The following is a 17,927-nucleotide window of genomic DNA, read 5'->3' on the forward strand; positions in this document are numbered from 1 at the left end:
ACCGGGGTTTGTGTTGCCACGTCGGGTTGTGTTTGAATGCATTAGAGTCTGTGGGGTTGCAGGTGTGTGTTGCAGTATGATATATTGTGGGGGAATTTTGTGAAGGGGCTGTTTTTTCCAGTTCTTTGTGTGTCTGAGCATCACCGGTGTGTGGAGAGGGTATTTCATGGTACCCATGACAGTATATTAGATTTCTAAATGTGCCCCTGGGCCCCCCAAAAGGGGAGTAGCTTAGTATACTGGAAGTGCTTGAGAGAAGGTATCACACACACACCCCAGAAAAAAACCCCAAATCTAGGAGCGATATATTAAATAAGTGACCTCCTAAACCACTACAGGAAAATCTCCGGCTTGTTTCCTGTAATAGAAACTCTGGTGGCTGTGGAGTTGCACTCAAAGAACAGAAGCTATTCTGGGATGTTTCTCAGAGAGTTAGGGCAACATCTGGCCTCCTTGATACACCAGAGGAGAAGGTGGTGTGCTGCTCTTTGATAGCACAACATTGCTGACTCACGGCTGGAACCTGGTAGGCCTCTGTGGAAATCCCCTCCACCCCATGGGGTCAGTCTGCACACCTCAAAGCTTCTGGCTTAGATAGTCTGGAGGAAGGAAGGAAAGTGACGGGGGTGAACTCATAGCCAAGCGACATACAGTCCTGGAGAGGGACTCATCTTCACGGCTACCGTACTGTCAGAACTCCCAACCGCTTCCCCGTGGACATTTGTTGAGAGACAACCAGAGCGAAATAACCACTGACCAGCAGCGTTTTGCAGGCAGAAGAAGAGACGATGGCAAGTCGACTCCGCAGCCCCCTGAAGGAACCAGAGATCGAGCTCTTTGTCAAGGTAAGGGTCAGACTAATGCACTGGTGTCGTCAGGGTGAAGTTTGGGGGCAGAAGCCTGTCAGCAAAATATGTTTAGTAATGGCACCTGTAACAAAAGCCCTGGGGTATTTTTGCATCAGCCTCAGATCAGCTGCTACTTTCCCTTCTTCCCGGAATGAATAGGAAGGTCCCCAAACACAGTCGGGCTGGCTTAGTTAAGTGAAGTAATCCTGTAAGATTTATAGGAGTCATTCAACTAAGATTTACTCGCAGAAGACCAGTTGAAGTTAATGGAGCAAATTTGGGCTCCCTTTGTACTATCCATTTAAAGCGGTTTCAGCATTCACAGCTTCTCCCAAAGAATCATGGGAGCTGTAGTTTGTTAAGGGCGCTGAGAGTGTTCGGAGACCTCTATCCCCATCATGGGGATACAATTCCTTGAGTGGTTTAACAATCATCCCTCTTCCAGGGAATCCTGAAAACTGTAGATTTGTGAGAGGAACGGTGGATCCCTTAACAACTCTCAGCAACCTAGTTGAGTGCCACCCACTTGGTCCAGAGTTTAAGATTAGCTTAACTGTGCCACTGCATTAATGTGCTATGTTACATGTGTTTGTGCACTTCTGTGTGCTTATAAATGACCTGTCTGACACACTGAAGTCTTGGTTGCATGCTTGGGTGTGACCAGTTCACAGACCCAAAAGTTTGGATTTGCACAACACTGAAGATTTAGTGTATTGATGTGTACACAGTGAGCCCACGGGAGCCAGGGACTGAGGACACACCATACATTTAAAGCCGATTTGCCTTCTAAAGAATCCTGGGAACTGTAGTTTGTTCGGGGTGCTGGGTTGTAGCTCTGTAAGGGATAAACTACAGTTCCCAGGATTCTTTGGTGTCTGTGCTTTAAATGTATGTTGCATGTACAACCAGACTGTGCCTCCATTACAGATTCGCACCACAGATTCCACATTGTTTGCTTGGCTTTCGGTGTTTTCAGAAACTTAGTTTGGGGACCAGTGTGGGGAGAGGCAGTGCTCCTCTCAGGAAGTTGTTGTGCCTGAAGTTCACCCTTTACTTATCAGCCCTGTCACAGAGATCGGTCCCATAGTAAATGTGAATGTTTTTTTTACAGGATACAGATAAGAACTGTGCAGCACCCAAAAAACCGCTGCAGTATTTATTTCGTTATTATTATTATTATTATTATTATTATTATTATTATTATTATTATTATTCTTTTAAGGCTATATCTTTCAGCCTCTCTTGCTAAGGCTTTGTGCACCTTTAAAGCACATTCGAAGTTCATTTCCCCCCTCACATACTTCTGGGCACTGTGGTTTGTGAAGGATTGCTGAGAATTGTAACTTAAAGATTGATAGAAGAGTTCTGTGTGAGAGACAGAATAGATTGGTTTTTCCTCAGGGTGTGAGGCTGAGAAAGATGGGAGCTGCCCCAGGTGGAAACTGGGAAGACATTGATCTCTGTTTGTGAATTGAAGTTAAGACAGAAGGTTGATAGACTATAAAATTTCTCGTTTATATGTTGTGTGTTGCTTTTTCCTTTTTCCTCCCTCTTTCCTTTTTTATTCTTTTGCTCTCTTTAGATATTACCTTTGTTTGGTTTTTTATTGCACTACGTATATGTGGGAAACCTTTTAATAACATTGATTGTTTAAAAAAGGAAAAAGAATTGTAACTGTGAGGGGTGAACTACAGGGCCCAGAATTCCTTGGGGGAAAGAAAGTGCTTCGAATACGCTTCAAAGTTATAGTGTGCACACAGCTTGAGTCTCTAAGGTGCATACACATGATACGTTAAAGCACACATCCCGCAAAGACCTCTGGGCACTGTTAGGGGTTTCTAAGAATTGTAATTCTGTGAGGGGTGAACTACAGAGCCAAGAGTTTGAAACAAGAATGTGTTTCAAATGTACTTTGAAGGTATAGCCTAAACTGCGGCTGTACTGGTAAGTGTGACTGGTAATGAAATGTTGCAGCAGAGGTAGGAACTGAATCACAGAATCATAGAATTTTAGATTTGGAAGGGACCTCAAGGGTCATCTAGTCCAACCCCCTACCCTAACCTAAAGCATCCATGACGAATAGCCATCAAATCTCTGCTTTAAAACCTCTAAGGAAGGAGAATCCACAACAATCGCAAGACTACAGGTTCCCCATCCCTACCTTGTAATGTATTGGTCTTGTTAAGGGTTCGTGCTGACCAGTCAGGTCGTCGTCTGCAACATTACAAGATGTAATTGCAGTTGTTGCTGGACTATAACTCTCATCAGGCAATTCACTTTGTTTTGAAAGCGAATCCATCAAATCTGAAACAAGACGTGAACCGAAACGCAGCTATTCTTTGAAACCAGACCATGTTTACAATAAAAAAAGATTTTTTAAAATGCATATATTAGAGGAAAGTGTACATACAATTAATATATTAGTGTAAAGAAAAATGCATTGTATTAGGGGAAATTGCTTGCGAAGATGTGTATTTAGTCAAAACTGCATATTAAAAAGTGTGTATTAGGAGAAATGCTGGCACATTATCACAATGAATTTTTTTTAATCGCAAATTTCTGCAAAATATGGAGAACTGAATTTAAGTTTTGAAAAATGAGAAACAGAGAACTGAAATTGACATGTTTTGCCAGAACTAAGCAGGTCTTGGTATAGCCAGTGCTTACAGAGGAGATTGCCTGAGAGCTAAAAGTGTGCCATGTTGAGTTCCATGAAAGATGGGATATTGAATACCGGTAGGTAAACTCAGATTTTCAGCATAGGGCTGCTCCTTATGCAGGGTCTGTGATCCGCCGAGCTCAGTATACAAGGGGTATGCAATTTCATTCCCCGTGAGGGCCAGTTGCAGGCAACAATGGTTGCTGGAGAGCAACCCATCAGTAAATAGATATAGTATTACTGGTCTACCTTGCAGGAGCGTTGTAAAAATTGTTGATGACATCACCTCTCTGAAGCACTACTGCTTCATTTATCTTAACAAATCATAAATAAGGTACCAGAGGTTGGGTTTCATGGGCCATTCTCTTAACAATGCCCTTGGTTGGTGGATCTCTGGGTTCTAGCAGAAAAACAAAGTACACCCCACAATACTAAAACCAGTGTAGGCCTGACATAAGTGGTGTTCAAACATCATATTTAATAAGTGTACATTTTGTGCACCTGTGAACACAGTGGTTGAGCTGTGTGCTCCTGTACATGTAATGGTCAAATACTTTCACACAAACACTTGTCCAAGTGTAGGGACAACCTGTCCCTCTGTTCAGTGTAACATGGGAACGAGCCTATATTGGGAAAGTGGGAAGTTGCCAGGTGACTGTTTCTTTTCATGTTCTGAAAATAAGTTTCTATACCTTAGTGTTGTACAGGAGAGTGATTTCAAACTAAATCAGGCTAACGTGATTGTGCGAAGTTATTTCCACATCAAATCTCAAGAGTTCAAAGAGGGTGTTGTCATGGGGAAAACACAGATTTGATCTCTGGAAAAGATGAATAGGCTCCTTAGCTTCACTAATGAAAAGAAACAGAAATAAAAGGATGGGGATTATTGTTATGGAAAACATTAGTGTATTATTTCCTCCACACCTTCCCTCTTGAGGCTTTCCCTGGCCAGTGTGCAGACTCCCTTCCTGTTGGACTACCATACCAAAACACTGTCATTCTCCTTCCAGGTTTCCCAACCAAGAGTTCTGTGTATTTTCCTTTATCTGGCTTCCCGAGGCCCTCACAGCCACAGGCCAAGAAGATAACGTTTTGCCACAATAGACTGGCAAAGAACACCAAGGGCTTTCAGTATTGCTTTCACCCCTGATACAGCTCCCACCTAAGGAAACGGAAGCAATGACCCGTTTCATTTGAAAGCAAGAGAAAGAAAATAAATAATGCCAGCTTCCAGCTAAGCAGCACCTCCCAGGGTTTGAGATGGGGTGGGCTTAGCCTGGTGATCTATTCATGAGAGCTACTCAGTGGTGACTGCTGCCTGGGGTGGGGGCCAAGGGGCATTGCAGCTGGTGGCAGGATAAGGGCAGATCCACACTATGCATTTAAAACACATCCAACACATGTCCAAAGCACATGGCTTCCCTCAAAGAATCCCAGAAACCGTTAAGGGCACTGCCCCTCACAGAGCTGCAATTCCCAGCACCCTTAACAAACAAAAGTTACCAGGATGATTTGGGAGAAGTCACATGTTTTAAATGTATGGTGTGGAGTCCTGCTCGATGTCAGGACTCAGGAATAACAACAAGCAAAGCTAATGACATAATTTGCTGCTGCAACAAAACAATTCCCAAAACCCATTTCAAAGTGGTATGAGATTTGGAGACTGGTAACTTGCTCAAGAGAGACGTGGGTGGTGCTGTGGTCTAAACCACAGAGCCTAGGGTTTGCTGATTGAAAGGTCAGCAGTTCAAATCCCCACAGCGGAGTGAGCTCCTGTTGCTCGGTCCCAGCTCCTGCCCACCTAGCAGTTCAAAAGAAGAGGAAGAAGAGTTTGGATTTGATATCCCGCTTTATCACTACCCGAAGGTATCTCAAAGTGGCTAACATTCTCCTTTCCCTTCCTCCCCACAACAAACACTCCATGAGGTGAGTGGGGCTGAGAGACTTTAAAGAAGTGTGACTAGCCCAAGTTCACCCAGCAGCTGCATGTGGAGGAGCAGAGATGCAAACCCGGTTCCCCAGATTACGAGTCTACTGCTCTTAACCACTACACCACACTGGCTCTCAAAGTGCAAGTAGATAAATACTGGTAGGTACCGCTCTGGCGGGAAGGTAAACGGCGTTTCTGTGCACTGCTCTGGTTCCCCAGAAGCGGCTTAGTCATGCTGGCCACATGACCCGGAAGCTTTCTGCGGATGAACGCTGGCTCCCTCGGCCGATAGAGCGAGATGAGCGTGCAACCCCAGAGTCGTCTATGACTGGACTTAACAGTCAGGGGTCCCTTTACCTTTACCTTTAACTTGCTCAAGAATCAGAGTCTAGGCTACAGTTCTATGCAAGTTTGCGTTGGAGTAAGCCTCAGCGGAACTTTCATCTGAGTAGCTGCATAGGAATGAGTACCATATCCCAGCAATGACTCCGTTTCTCAGGTGGCTGGAGAAAGAGAGCTAGGCTGTTACACTTTAGTTGTGTAGAGGAGGGCATTTCAGTAGCTGCAGCCTGCACAACAAGCTACAGCTTCTAAGAGTTCATTCTTCCATACATCCATTAAAATTGCAGGAGCCACCTGTCCTATTTGCATCTGGAACCCGTCTTTCTCTCCCTCACACACTCAATTCCTGCCTTAATCTGTCCCCTCACCCCAACATAGTAATATTATGCATTGTTTGCAGGAGAATTAGATAGTGGTTGCATATACAACATACATGTAAAGTACTTTTAAAGCACATTACTCTCCCCCCGCCCTGAATCCTTGGAACTGCAGCCTACTCCTCACAGAGCTATAGTTCACAGAACTCTTAGCAAACTATAGTTCTCAGGATTTTTTTGAGGAAGGTAAGGTGTTTTAAATGTACTTTAAATGTATTTATTAAATTTCTATACTGCCCTTCATCTGAGGATCACTGGGCAGCTTACAATATAAAAACACCAAAATACATACCATAATAACAAACCGGTTAGATGATGTTGCATCAAAACATGTGTAACAAATGTTATCCCATACTTTCCAGTGCATTTTCTCTGTCACTTTCTTTATTGCAAAAAGTCAATGTTGGGGGGGAAGTGTGTTTGTTGCAGAAGATCTCCCCATCAGCTATAACTATGCAACCTGTATTTGCTGGTATGTGAATGAATCCCACCCAGAAATACTGACATTGCACCCTTAATCACTGCCGCAGGTTGCCTTACTTAGAGTTTCCTCTGGAGCTAATGTAGTGGTAAAAACTACTGACATTTAAGTCTCACCTCTCCTGTGGCCAGCACCTCTCTCATCCCCTTCTCCAAAATACTGGGATACCAACACTAACCTCCTTTATGGCGTCGCTATGTAAAGTGAGGGACGCAGGTGGCGCTGTGGGTTAAACCACAGAGCCTAGGGCTTGCTGAACAGAAGGTTGGCGGTTCGAATCCCTGAGTCAGGGTGAGCTCCCGTTGCTCGGTCCCTGCTCCTGCCAACCTAGCAGTTCGAAAGCACACCAAAGTGCAGGTAGATAAATAGGTACCGCTCCAAGCGGGAAGGTAAACAGCGTTTCCATGCGCTGCTCTGGTTCGCCAGAAGCAGCTTTGTCATGCTGGCCACATTATCTGGAAGCTGTACGCCGGCTCCCTCGGCCAATAACGCGAGATGAGCGCCGCAACCTCAGAGTCGGTCAGGGGTCCCTTTACATTTATGTAAAGTGAGAGGAGGTGAACTCTCCATCTCTGGGGCTATCTGAGCAAAGGGGAAATAGTCACCTTCCAAGGATGCTGTAGTTGTATCTTGTACTTCAGATCCTGCATTAAACGGGGTGTGTAGATTTGATTACCTCTAAGCAGTGCTATTTTTCTGTGGAAAGAGGTGCCAGAACTCACCATAAACACCTCCCTTGTTCTCTTATAATGGCAATGCTGCCCACCTGAGAGGTGCCGGAACAGACAAGTTCCAGCTTGGGGGGGGGGGAGAACCCTGCCTCTAAGGCCCCATTGAGCTCTAAAATTCTAAGTTCTGTGAACACCAAACACTAAATAAATAAAGCATTTTAACCACCATTTGTCACAAAGCAGCTGCCAGCATGATCTGAGACATCTCTGTTGCATGTGAACCGTATAATGCAGAAAGTTAGCCGTTTAGAACTGCCAGAATCTTTCCTTGTTGGGGTGTGGGTGTGTGGGTGTGCATGGTGAAGCTCCTTTCCTAGAGGGGTGGCCAATGAGTGCTTCCCATTCTGCCTCTAACTGCAGGCTGGCTTAGATGGTGTGAACATTGGGAACTGCCCCTTCTGCCAAAGCCTCTTCATGGTCTTGTGGCTCAAAGGCGTCCGGTTCAACGTGACAACAGTTGATATGACCAGGTAAGAGGATGGAGGTGGACCTCTGCATCCTTCATGCTTCACAAAAGATTAGAGCAGTGTTTCTCAACCAGTGTGCCTCCAGATGTTTTGGGACTACAACTCCCATCATCCCTAGCTAGCAAGACCAGTGGTCAGGAATGATGGGAGCTGTAGTCCCAAAACATCTGGAGGCACACTGGTTGAGAAACACTGGATTAGAGAAATTCCAAGACCTGTGGTTTGGCAGCATCTTTATTAGGAACTTTTTAAAATAAATAAACAAATCACATAATAGTGAACAAGCTTCCGAGTTCTCGAGAATTGTTAATCAGGCAGAACTGGTTAAACAAAGCAGAGAGGTGGGTGGCTGAGGAAAGAAAGGAAAAAAACAAGATTTTTGAATTGTAGCCATAGGGTCTGCATCTTTCTAGATGAAACTTCTTTTAAAGTCTGTGCATCCATCTACACACACACACACACACACACACACACCACATTCTGTCTGCCATAGAGGCAAACATCTATTCCAATCAGGCAAAAACACTCAAGGATGATGCAAAGCTGGTTCGGTAGGGGTGTCAACCTGGGAAGTGGTTGTGGCCTGAGGATAATCCCAAAGGCCAGATAGAGTGGCCTGCATAGCTGCCAAGTTTTCCCTTTTCTCACGAGGAAGCCTATTCAGCATAAGGGAATTTCCCTTTAAAAAAGGGAGAACTTGGCAGCACAGGTGGCCTGGAGGGTACATTTAGCTCCCAGGCCTGTGGTTCCCTGTAATATACTGTTAACCTTTGGGATGCAGGGCCATTTTTGCAGTGATAGCCACGTGGAGATAGATGCACAGTCTTTAAAAGTAGGTTAGAGGAGTGGCTGCTAGCCATGATATCTAAATGGAGCCTCCATGTTCAGAGGCAGCATACCTCCGATATAGGCAGAAGGAGACTCTTTTCCTTTTCCTTTCCTTCTTCTGTTGACCCCCATTGTTTAGGAAACCTGAAGAGCTAAAGGACCTGGCCCCTGGGACCAAGCCTCCGTTCATGGTGTTCAATAAGGAACTGAAAACAGACTTCCTGAAGATTGAAGACTTTCTGGAGCAGACTCTTTCACCACCCAAGTACCTCAATATTTAACATCTTGGGCTCCTTTCATTTCCTCCTAGCTACATATCCCTCTGAAAATGTTAGCCCCTTTGCCCTGATTTCAGATGTTATTTCGGTTGTGCAGAAAAAGTGCTTGATACATGCACAGAGGCACTCTCTTCTTCATGTGCAATGCCAGGTGCTGAGGCAGAATCCTGTTGCATTTTCCATGCACAATGTGGAGAAGCTGCCTTCTTCTAATCTATCACTCGTAAAAGCTGCATCCTGCCAATTCAAACTAAGCAGGGCAATTCAAGCTGTGGTCTTATCTATTGGGTTATTTAATCTGTTTGACTGTCCCTTTCACTCTGACCGAATGTGCAATGCTCGCCGAATGTGCAATGCTCCCTAAATGAGCCAGGAGGATAGGTTTTTCAACCACCACCTTTGGCAGGGCTTCAAGTGTCTTTAACAGCTGTGAAGCACATAGAAAGGCATTGAATAAAGTATCATGGTGCTGTTGCTGGGGGGAGAAAGCTGCACCTGTTGAGGTTTTACCTGTGCTGCCATGCTTAAAGGGACAGGAGCCTTGTTACCTGCAGATCAGGGGCTGTGGGATACTGGCAGTGAGGAACAGATAAAGAAAGGCTTATCACAGCTGCACCATGCATTTAAAACACTATTCTATGTGATAGCTATGTCTTTCGGAATGTGAAATGAACATACGCAACTAAGCAACGACCTCTTGCAGGGGGTGGAGTGGCCGTGATTTTGGCCTCCCGTTGAGAGACAGGGACAGCTTGTAAAACCCATCTGTTTCCCCACCAGCATCGGGGAGGAAGTGTATTGGCTGGAGAGATTAAAAAACAATAAAGGGAAGTTCTCTATCACTGCAGGGAAGAGAAGGGGGGGCGTTGAGGAGGAGAGAGAAAGACACAGAGAGCCCCAAAGAAAATGGAAGAGGCACAGAGAAGGTTGCAGATGGGAAGACTAAATGCACGCCCCAGTGTTCAATTGTAGGGATGCAACGGCAGGGGTGTTCAAGAATTTATTTCCACCCTCCCTTATGGGGTCTCTTTAAAGGACTGTGTGCATCCATAGCCAAGCCAAGGGAAACAAGAGAGCTAAGGATAGGAGCATAGCCAAGATGCGGTAAGAGTTGGCACATGCTCTCTCAATTCTCTGGGTACAGCTGCAGTAAACAGGAGGCACTTTAAAGGACTAATGCTCTGCAAAGAGTCTCCCTTGCAATCAGTCGCAAGCACAAGAGAAATGCAGATGCTTTGCTGGCTGGGGCTGATGGGAGCCGGAGTCCAATGACACCCAGGGGGCCACAAGTACTGTATCTCAGCTCTAACCACTAGGCTGCAATGGTTCTTGTTGGGGAGAAAGAAAGTGTATGCCATTCTGAATCTAGTCTTTCAGGTTTCACACAAGAGTATAGATTATGCCCAGAGAACTATGTTGTTTTCATGTTCCACATCCCTTTATTGGAAAAAGGGAAAGGAAAAGGAAAAAGCCCAAAAGACACTTTGGTGTCAAAATTTCCGCTTAAGACATTAAGGCATAACATGTATTTAAAGCATGTTTAAACCACGTGATACTCCCTAAAGGATCCTGGGCACTGTTGTTTTTTAAGGGTGATGGGAATTATAACTCAGTGAGGGACAAACTGCAGTTTCCAGGATTCTTTGGGGGAAACGCTGTGCTTTAAATACACGGTGTGTACACAGTCTAAAAGGTCAGTGCCTCGGCCAATAATGCGAGATGAGCGCGCAACCCCAGAGTCGGTCACGACTGGACCTAATGGTCAGGGGTCCCTTTACCTTTTTAAGGGCTCGAAGGAAATGCAAAGTATTACAGCAGCACCCTCTGCTGGTTGTAAGTTGCATTGCTGGTACCTACAAGCTTTTCTCTTCCTACAAACCAGCACCAGAAGGGCTGTTCGAAAGCACGTCAAAATGCAAGTAGTTAAATAGGAACCGCTACAGCGGGAAGGTAAACGGCGTTTCCATGTGCTGCTCTGGTTTTCCAGAAGCGGCTTTGTCATGCTGGCCACATGACCTGGAAGCTAGACGCTGGCTCCCTCGGCCAATAATGCGAGATGAGCGCGCAACCCCAGAGTCGGTCACGACTGGACCTAATGGTCAGGGGTCCCTTTACCTTTTAGAGGCTGAACGCTCAGCAAATTGCCAGCCCTGCCTGATCAAGTTTTGTTGCCTACTAGCAAAGCTTATTTTTAAAAGGTCAGCATCACAGGGCTCCCAGTAGTGGTCCTACACACTGCCAACCCCTAGAGTCCTCTGACCCTGGTGTTCACCCTCCTTGATTTTGCTGCCTGCTCGCCTGTCTTCTCTAAAGGAGCAAGCAGGAGGGCTGAGCAAAGAGGAGGGGGAGCAGCAGCAGCAGCATCCTTTTCAGTGGTGGTGCAAATTGGGCCCAAGGGGTACCTTGCTGGTTTCCTATGACCACTGCAAAAACAGGATGCAGGACTAGATGGGCCACTGGCCTGCCTGGTGCAGCAGCAGGGCTTTTTCTTATGTCATTTTGACAACACAAGCCAGCACACAGTGGCAAAATCAACAAGGAGGTGGATGGCCAGACAGTGGTGGCTGAAGTCCAGGACTTACCCTCCCTACAAAACTGAAGACAACACTTGCACTTAGATACAGGATTTCTCTGTACCATCTCAACAGTTGACTTGAAGCTTCAGGGTTTAGCTTACCTCTTAGAGTCTTCAGAATAAGGTGTAAAATATTAGTAGGGAGAAGCCAGAATCGGGGGGGGGGGCAGGCTGTTTTCTGCTTAGCTTGAGAGATAAACACTGTTTACTCGACCACCAGGTATTTCCTATAACCTGCCAGGTGCCACCTCCTGTTTCTGCTGGGTACCACTAGCCTCCACCCCTACCCTACCAGACTCTGCCTCTTTTACCCTACTGAGGCTTCAGAGACCTTGTGTTGTGCTCAGTTGTATGCCATGTCTCTAGAATACCTTGCTTCCTGGGACCTGGGTGGTTATCCTTTCCCTCTCCCTGTCTGTCTGGCTCCCTGGGTTTTCACATTTTAAATCCCAGTTGGGTCATTATGGTGTCCAGAATTGTGTCTCTTGTTCTTTCAAGCTCTTATGAGATGGGGTTCGAGACAATAAGATAAGCAAGTGGCCAGTTCAATGGAAGCATGAGAGTTCTGAGTTATTTTCCTTCACATCTAAATTAACTCTGTACTTCTAATTAAGATACCCACAGCTCACCCCACAAAACCAAGATTCTATGGCTGTTGGCAGGAACATTTTTGCCAAGTTCTCTGCATACATCAAGAACCCCCACAAGGAAGCAAACAAAAGTAAGATTATTAAATTTATTTCCTTTGGGAAATATCTAGAATGAAATAAGCAAGGATAATAGATAGGAGTGGTGCTAATTGTATTACAGTCATACCTCGGGTTGAGTACGCTGTGGGTTGCATACTCGGCGGACCAGGAAGTGTTTATTTCTGGGTTCCGCCGCATGCGCAGAAGCGTTCTGCGCACTTTGTGCATGTGCAGAAGTGCTCTATCAGCGCTTCATGCACACACGCTATCACCACTCGTGTTGAGTACTTTTTGGGGTGCGAACAGCACCCCGGAATGGATTGGGTACTCAACCTGAGGTACCACTGTATCATATTCATAAGAGGGGACTCGATAATCCAGGAGTCGTGGCATTTATTTTAGGGGGGGCAGGCTTCATGTTAGGGCAGACAGAACCGAGTTATCTGTGACGCAATTGGTCAGTTAGTTAAGTATTTAAATTTATTTAATTGATTTGTACTTCCCAAAACAATACACGAACTAAAATACCGCTGTCCTTTGCCATGTGCACTTATCCAAATTTTGTGATGCCACTTTCCCAACCAACCAATTTTTACAAAAATGCACATATCAGGGCATAAAAACATATACATTAGTGAGAATCATATTCAAAAGTGCATTAAAAAAAAGTTTGTTCGTGAGTGAACACTGTAGGCAAAAAAATGTGTTTACAAGAATAAATTTGCGCTAAAATCCAGATTAATTTCCTCAAGGTTTTTTTATTTGGTTTTAATCACCAAATTGCCTGCACCACCTGCCCTGACACCTCCATTGATGGCAGAGAAGTGGCACCAGCCATCAGCACTGATTTGGGGTGATTTCAAGTGAGATCTCCCGTGCTCCGAGAGATCTTGTCTGATTTCGGCAATATCTTGCCTGAAATTGGCAAGGTGTCAGCTGAAATCAGTGCTGATGCAGGCACCAATTCCCTGCCGCTGACGGAGGTGATGAAAGGGTTGCCACCTGGGGGGCTTCCACCACCTGAGCCTCACCCCCATCTAATGGCTGGAGCAGCCCTGATGGTTAAGGAAAACTGGAAACAACAAGCATCCACATTCCCCTCCTGGCTGTGCCAGGGGTAGGCAGATGGAAAGGTGTTTGTGCAAGCCTACGGCTTTCCTAGGCTTGTTCATGCTATGCTGAGCTATGGTATAGCTTGGCAGCCAAATGTAGCCATTATCTTGCCCCCGTGCAAAGCCCTTAAAATATAACAGTGTTGACATATTTCAGGGCAGTCCATCAATTAATAGATAAAATTGGTTAGAAAGCAAAAGCGAAATGTTTAAATTGGACAAACGCTTAAATTTGTGGCTGGTTCTTACGATTCAGATATGGAAAAGGCTTTGTTGAGAGAATTCAAGCGCCTGGATGATTATTTAAGCACCCCACTTCCAGAGGAAATTGACCAAGATTGTGCAGAAGATGTGCTGGTCTCCAAGAGAAAGTTCCTAGATGGGAATTGGATGACATTAGCTGATTGCAACCTGCTCCCCAAACTCCACATAATCAAGGTGAGTACATTTCCCAGTACAGTATATGAAGTTGATGACATCTGTTCCAGAGATCAAGGCTCAGTTCTCCAAGCGGCTGCTTATAGGTAGGGATGCAAGAAGGCTTTTTTTATTTCATTTTTCTGTTGGAAGCCGCCCAGAGTGGCTGGGGAAACCCAGCCAGATGGGCGGGGTATAAATAAATTATTATTATTATTATTATTATTATTATTATTATTATTATTACCCATTATGCCCTGTGTTTATTATTATTATTATTGTATTTTATTTTAGTTATTAAATTTATATACCACCTTTTCTTCCAAGGAGCTCAGGGTGGTGCACTTGGTTCACTCATCTGCATTACATCCTCACAACAACTCCACCAGGTCAGTGGGGCTGGGAGACAGTGACTGGCCCACCCAGTGAGCTTCACAGCTAAGTGGGGATTTGAACCCTGGTCTCCACAGAGTCTAGGGTTTGCTGATCAGAAGGTCGGCGGTTCAAATCCCTGCAACGGGGTGAGCTCCCATTGCTCGGTCCCAGCTCCTGCCCACCTAGCAGTTCGAAAGCACATCAAAGTGCAAGTAGATAAATAGGGACCGATCTGGCAGGAAGGTAAACGGCATTTCCGTGCGCTGCTCTGGTTCGCCAGAAGCAGCTTTGTCATGCTGGCCACATGACCCAGAAGCTGTCTGCAGACAAACGCCAGCTCCCTCGGCCTATAGAGCGAGATGAGCGCCGCAACCCCAGAGTTGGACACAACTGGACCTGATGGTCAGGGGCCCTTATTCCTTTACTTTTACCTCCCAGGTCAGAGATCAACACTCTTATACTCTACATCTGTCACATACAGCACTGTTTCTGTTCCACTGCAGCTTGTCTTCCACCCAAGATGTTGCTTGATTGCAGCCATGACCACATGATCAGCATTTCCCAAATGCTGCCATGCAACAAACAAGGGCTGGGAAGGGCCTAAGCTCTTTGGCAGAGCATCTGCTTACCATGCAGAATGTCCCAGGTTCAGTCCCCAGCATCTCCAGGAAGGACTAGGAATGTCCTCCCTCTGAATCCCTGGAGTGCCACTGCCAGTTAGTGCAGGCAATATTGAACTAATTAAACCAGTGGTCTGACTCAGTTTAAAGCAGCTTCCTGTGTTCCGCTATGTAAGCTAAAGCACAGAGAGACTGTGGTCAACTTCTGTCAAGGTCACACTCTCTACCTTAACTACATATGGCATCAGCATGCAGCTGGCCAGGCCTGCACACTCCAGCAGGGCCCACCAGTGCTGATGGCTGCCCCAAGCCCGTCTCTGCAGTGGGTGCCATTTAAAATTTCCCAGAATGCCTTGGAGTGCCCAATGTTCTGCACTCTGGGCCACTGTAGGCAATTTAAAATGGCTGCCTCTTGGCACCAACCAGGAGCAGACAGCTGCTCATTTCCCACTGGAATGCCACCACCAAGGAAGCTAAGGTAGAGTGCTGGATAATCCTGCCCAGGGATCATGCCAAACCTGGCACCAGCTTTAATCACCAATTAATTGCCCCAACTTTTCTCTCTCCTGAGCAACACTTTGTGCTTTAATTAAGAGGAAATCAGTCTCCACTTATTATTTCTCTACATCCATCCCTTCCTTTCAGATCGCTGCAAAAAAGTACCGGAACTTTGAGATCCCCTTGGAGATGACAGCAGTTTGGCGCTATCTCCACAACGCCTATGCCCGTGAGGAGTTCACTGACACTTGCCCAGCTGATGAGGAGATTGAACGCACCTATGCCACTGTGGCCAAGAAGATGAGCTAAGAGCCATATTCCATTCACGTTGGCTCCTGGCATTTCCAACTCTCCTTCTCAAGAGGCTTTCATCAGCGGGTCCTTTTCACCATGCTGGCTTCAAGAGACACCCCTCACATTTGCTCTGGACACTCCACCACACTAGACCTCAAGGAGTTCTTCAAACTTTTTTTAGGGAAAAAGAAGTCTCTTCATTCTGTCTGTTCTGTCACACCTGAGTGCCTTCTTCCCATGATGAGTTGCGCAGAAGCACTATACGTTCCACTTTGTGGTGGCAGAAGTTAATAACAACTCATAACCTTTGGACATAGTTGGTATGTGGCAGTGGGGGGGGCTGGTGGCCATTGAGACTAATATGGCAGGTAGCTGAGAGGCCAACAGTAGGTGGAGCCAGAGCTGATGGGTGGGGGCTGGGAAACATACACCTGTAAAATGCCTGCTTGGGGCCGGTGAAGGCAATCATCACAAAATGCTGCCATTTTCTAACCACAACACTCCAGGTTCCCCTTTGGCTCCATCTCAGCTAACAAGATTGTGCCCTAACAGTGCTGGTTGCCCGCCCCAGTTAATAGCTAATGATACTGTATGAGGGTAGTAGCAATGTTTGCAATGTAGTCAAATATACAGGTATGTACCATGCACTGGGGGAAATAATTAAATATATCTCTGGCCCTCCTGTGGCACATTGGGTCAGTGCGTCTGGCTGTTAACCAGAAGGTTGATGGTTTGAGGCCACCCAGGGACAGCTGTGGTGGCATCCCTTCCACCTCTACAATTCTGTGATTCTAAAGGATAAATTTCAGACGAATAGCTGTGCTAGGTTTGTTGTAGCAAAACAAAAAACAAACACACACAGATGTCCTTATGGCACGTTAAAGATTTAAGGCATGCATTGTTGCCTAATAAATGCACCTTGGCCAGAGCCCACTTCATCACACATAGGAACATAGGAGGCTGCTTATTCTGAAAGTTGGGCCATTGATCCATCTTGCTCAGCATTGTCTGGGAATGGGTCTTCTATTTCAGGCAGGAGACGTTCCTAACCCTATCTCTTCCCATGAGTGACTCCGGGCAAGCCTTTTGAAAGTATTGGTACTAATGCAAGTGGGAGGCAGGCTACCATTTTCTCAGCTTTGGCCAGGAAGCTAGAGTTGGGCTGCAAGCCAAAGAAGGCAATATTATGCTAAATAGGTAACTAGTCTGGTCTGTGTCAGCTGACCATGGTCCCTTATGCCACAATAATGTGTATTAGTATTTCAGGTGCCACAAAGGCTGGTGTGCTTGTCTCTTAAGGAATCTTTTAGCCTTCTTCCATTGCACTAGAACAAGGAAACTTTCCACTTAAAAAAATAGATGTGCCAGTTTACTTTCTATTAAAAAAACATTTATTTTATATACAACTTTATAATAAACTTTATTTTATATACAACTTCCACAACTTGGCCTGGATATGTGTATGGAAAATCATTGCTGGAGACTGCTTGTGTATGATTGCTGCATGTCCCATGATGGAGGCAGGGCTGTCTTTAGCATATGCGGTGCTGGGCTGCAAAGATCCGCCCAGCGCCCCCATCTTGCTGCTGCTGCCACTGCCACCTCCCAAGAAGTAATAAATGCTACTTTCACGGAGGAAAGACGGGGGGTATGTGGCTGAGGGAGGGGGATCCTATATTCAGGCAGGGAAGACTGGGGTTGTGGGGTGGGGTGGGGAGATGCTGCCTTCATGCAGGAGAGCCTGGGGGCAAAGGGGAGGCTGACCTGCCAAGCACTCAGAGCGGCGCTGCACTGCTCCTCCCGGCACCACACGCAGGCAAAACAGGGCCGGCACCATTGCCATTGTCACACGCGCTCTGCTTTCGGGGGCAGCAGGGGCTTCTCAGAGTGGGATTGGGGCCTGAAGGGAGTGTGCAGGACAGGTAGCGGCCTCAGCAGACTGCTCCAGCAGCCCAGGAAGTCAGCCTAGGTCTTCACAGCCAATTGGCCAGCTGGGACTCCGGAGAGCTCCCACTGCTGCTGCTGCTGCCGCTAGCACCCTTGACCAAGCCCACCACGAGCCATAGCGCTGCTCTTCAGTGGGGAGGTGCCTGGGCGGTTTCAGCGGCAAGCGCCAGTCACCCACCTGGCACCCCCCCCCCCAGAATTTGGTGCCAGGGTGCCTTGCACCTCCATGTACCCCCGGGTAAAGATGGCCATGGATGGAAGACAGAATTACACAGGACTTTTATTAGTTTGTACCTAGAGCTTGCCGATCAGAAGGTCGGCGGTTCGAATCCCTGCGACGGGGTGAGCTCCCGTTGCTTGGTCCCAGCTCCTGCCAACCTAGCAGTTTGAAAGCACCTCAAAGTGGAAGTAGATAAATAGGTACCGCAACAGTGGGAAGGGAAACGGCGTTTCTGTGTG

At 46.3% G+C, this 17,927-nt stretch overlaps 1 protein-coding gene across 1 annotated transcript; it reads left to right on the forward strand.

Moving 5' to 3' along the window:
- Positions 1-409: 409 nt before the first annotated feature.
- Positions 410-16,956, forward strand: CLIC2 (CLIC family member 2). The gene is made up of 6 exons (XM_035113304.3): positions 410-845; positions 7,729-7,838; positions 8,803-8,928; positions 12,131-12,237; positions 13,574-13,755; positions 15,375-16,956. Exons 1-6 carry the CDS (start codon positions 789-791, stop codon positions 15,534-15,536), a joined length of 744 nt encoding a protein of 247 aa, XP_034969195.1. The 5' UTR covers positions 410-788; the 3' UTR covers positions 15,537-16,956.
- The last annotated feature ends 971 nt before the right edge of the window (positions 16,957-17,927 follow it).

Source organism: Zootoca vivipara, chromosome Z2, assembly GCF_965207765.1.
Source record: "Zootoca vivipara chromosome Z2, rZooViv2.hap1.1, whole genome shotgun sequence".
NCBI lineage: Eukaryota > Metazoa > Chordata > Lepidosauria > Squamata > Lacertidae > Zootoca > Zootoca vivipara.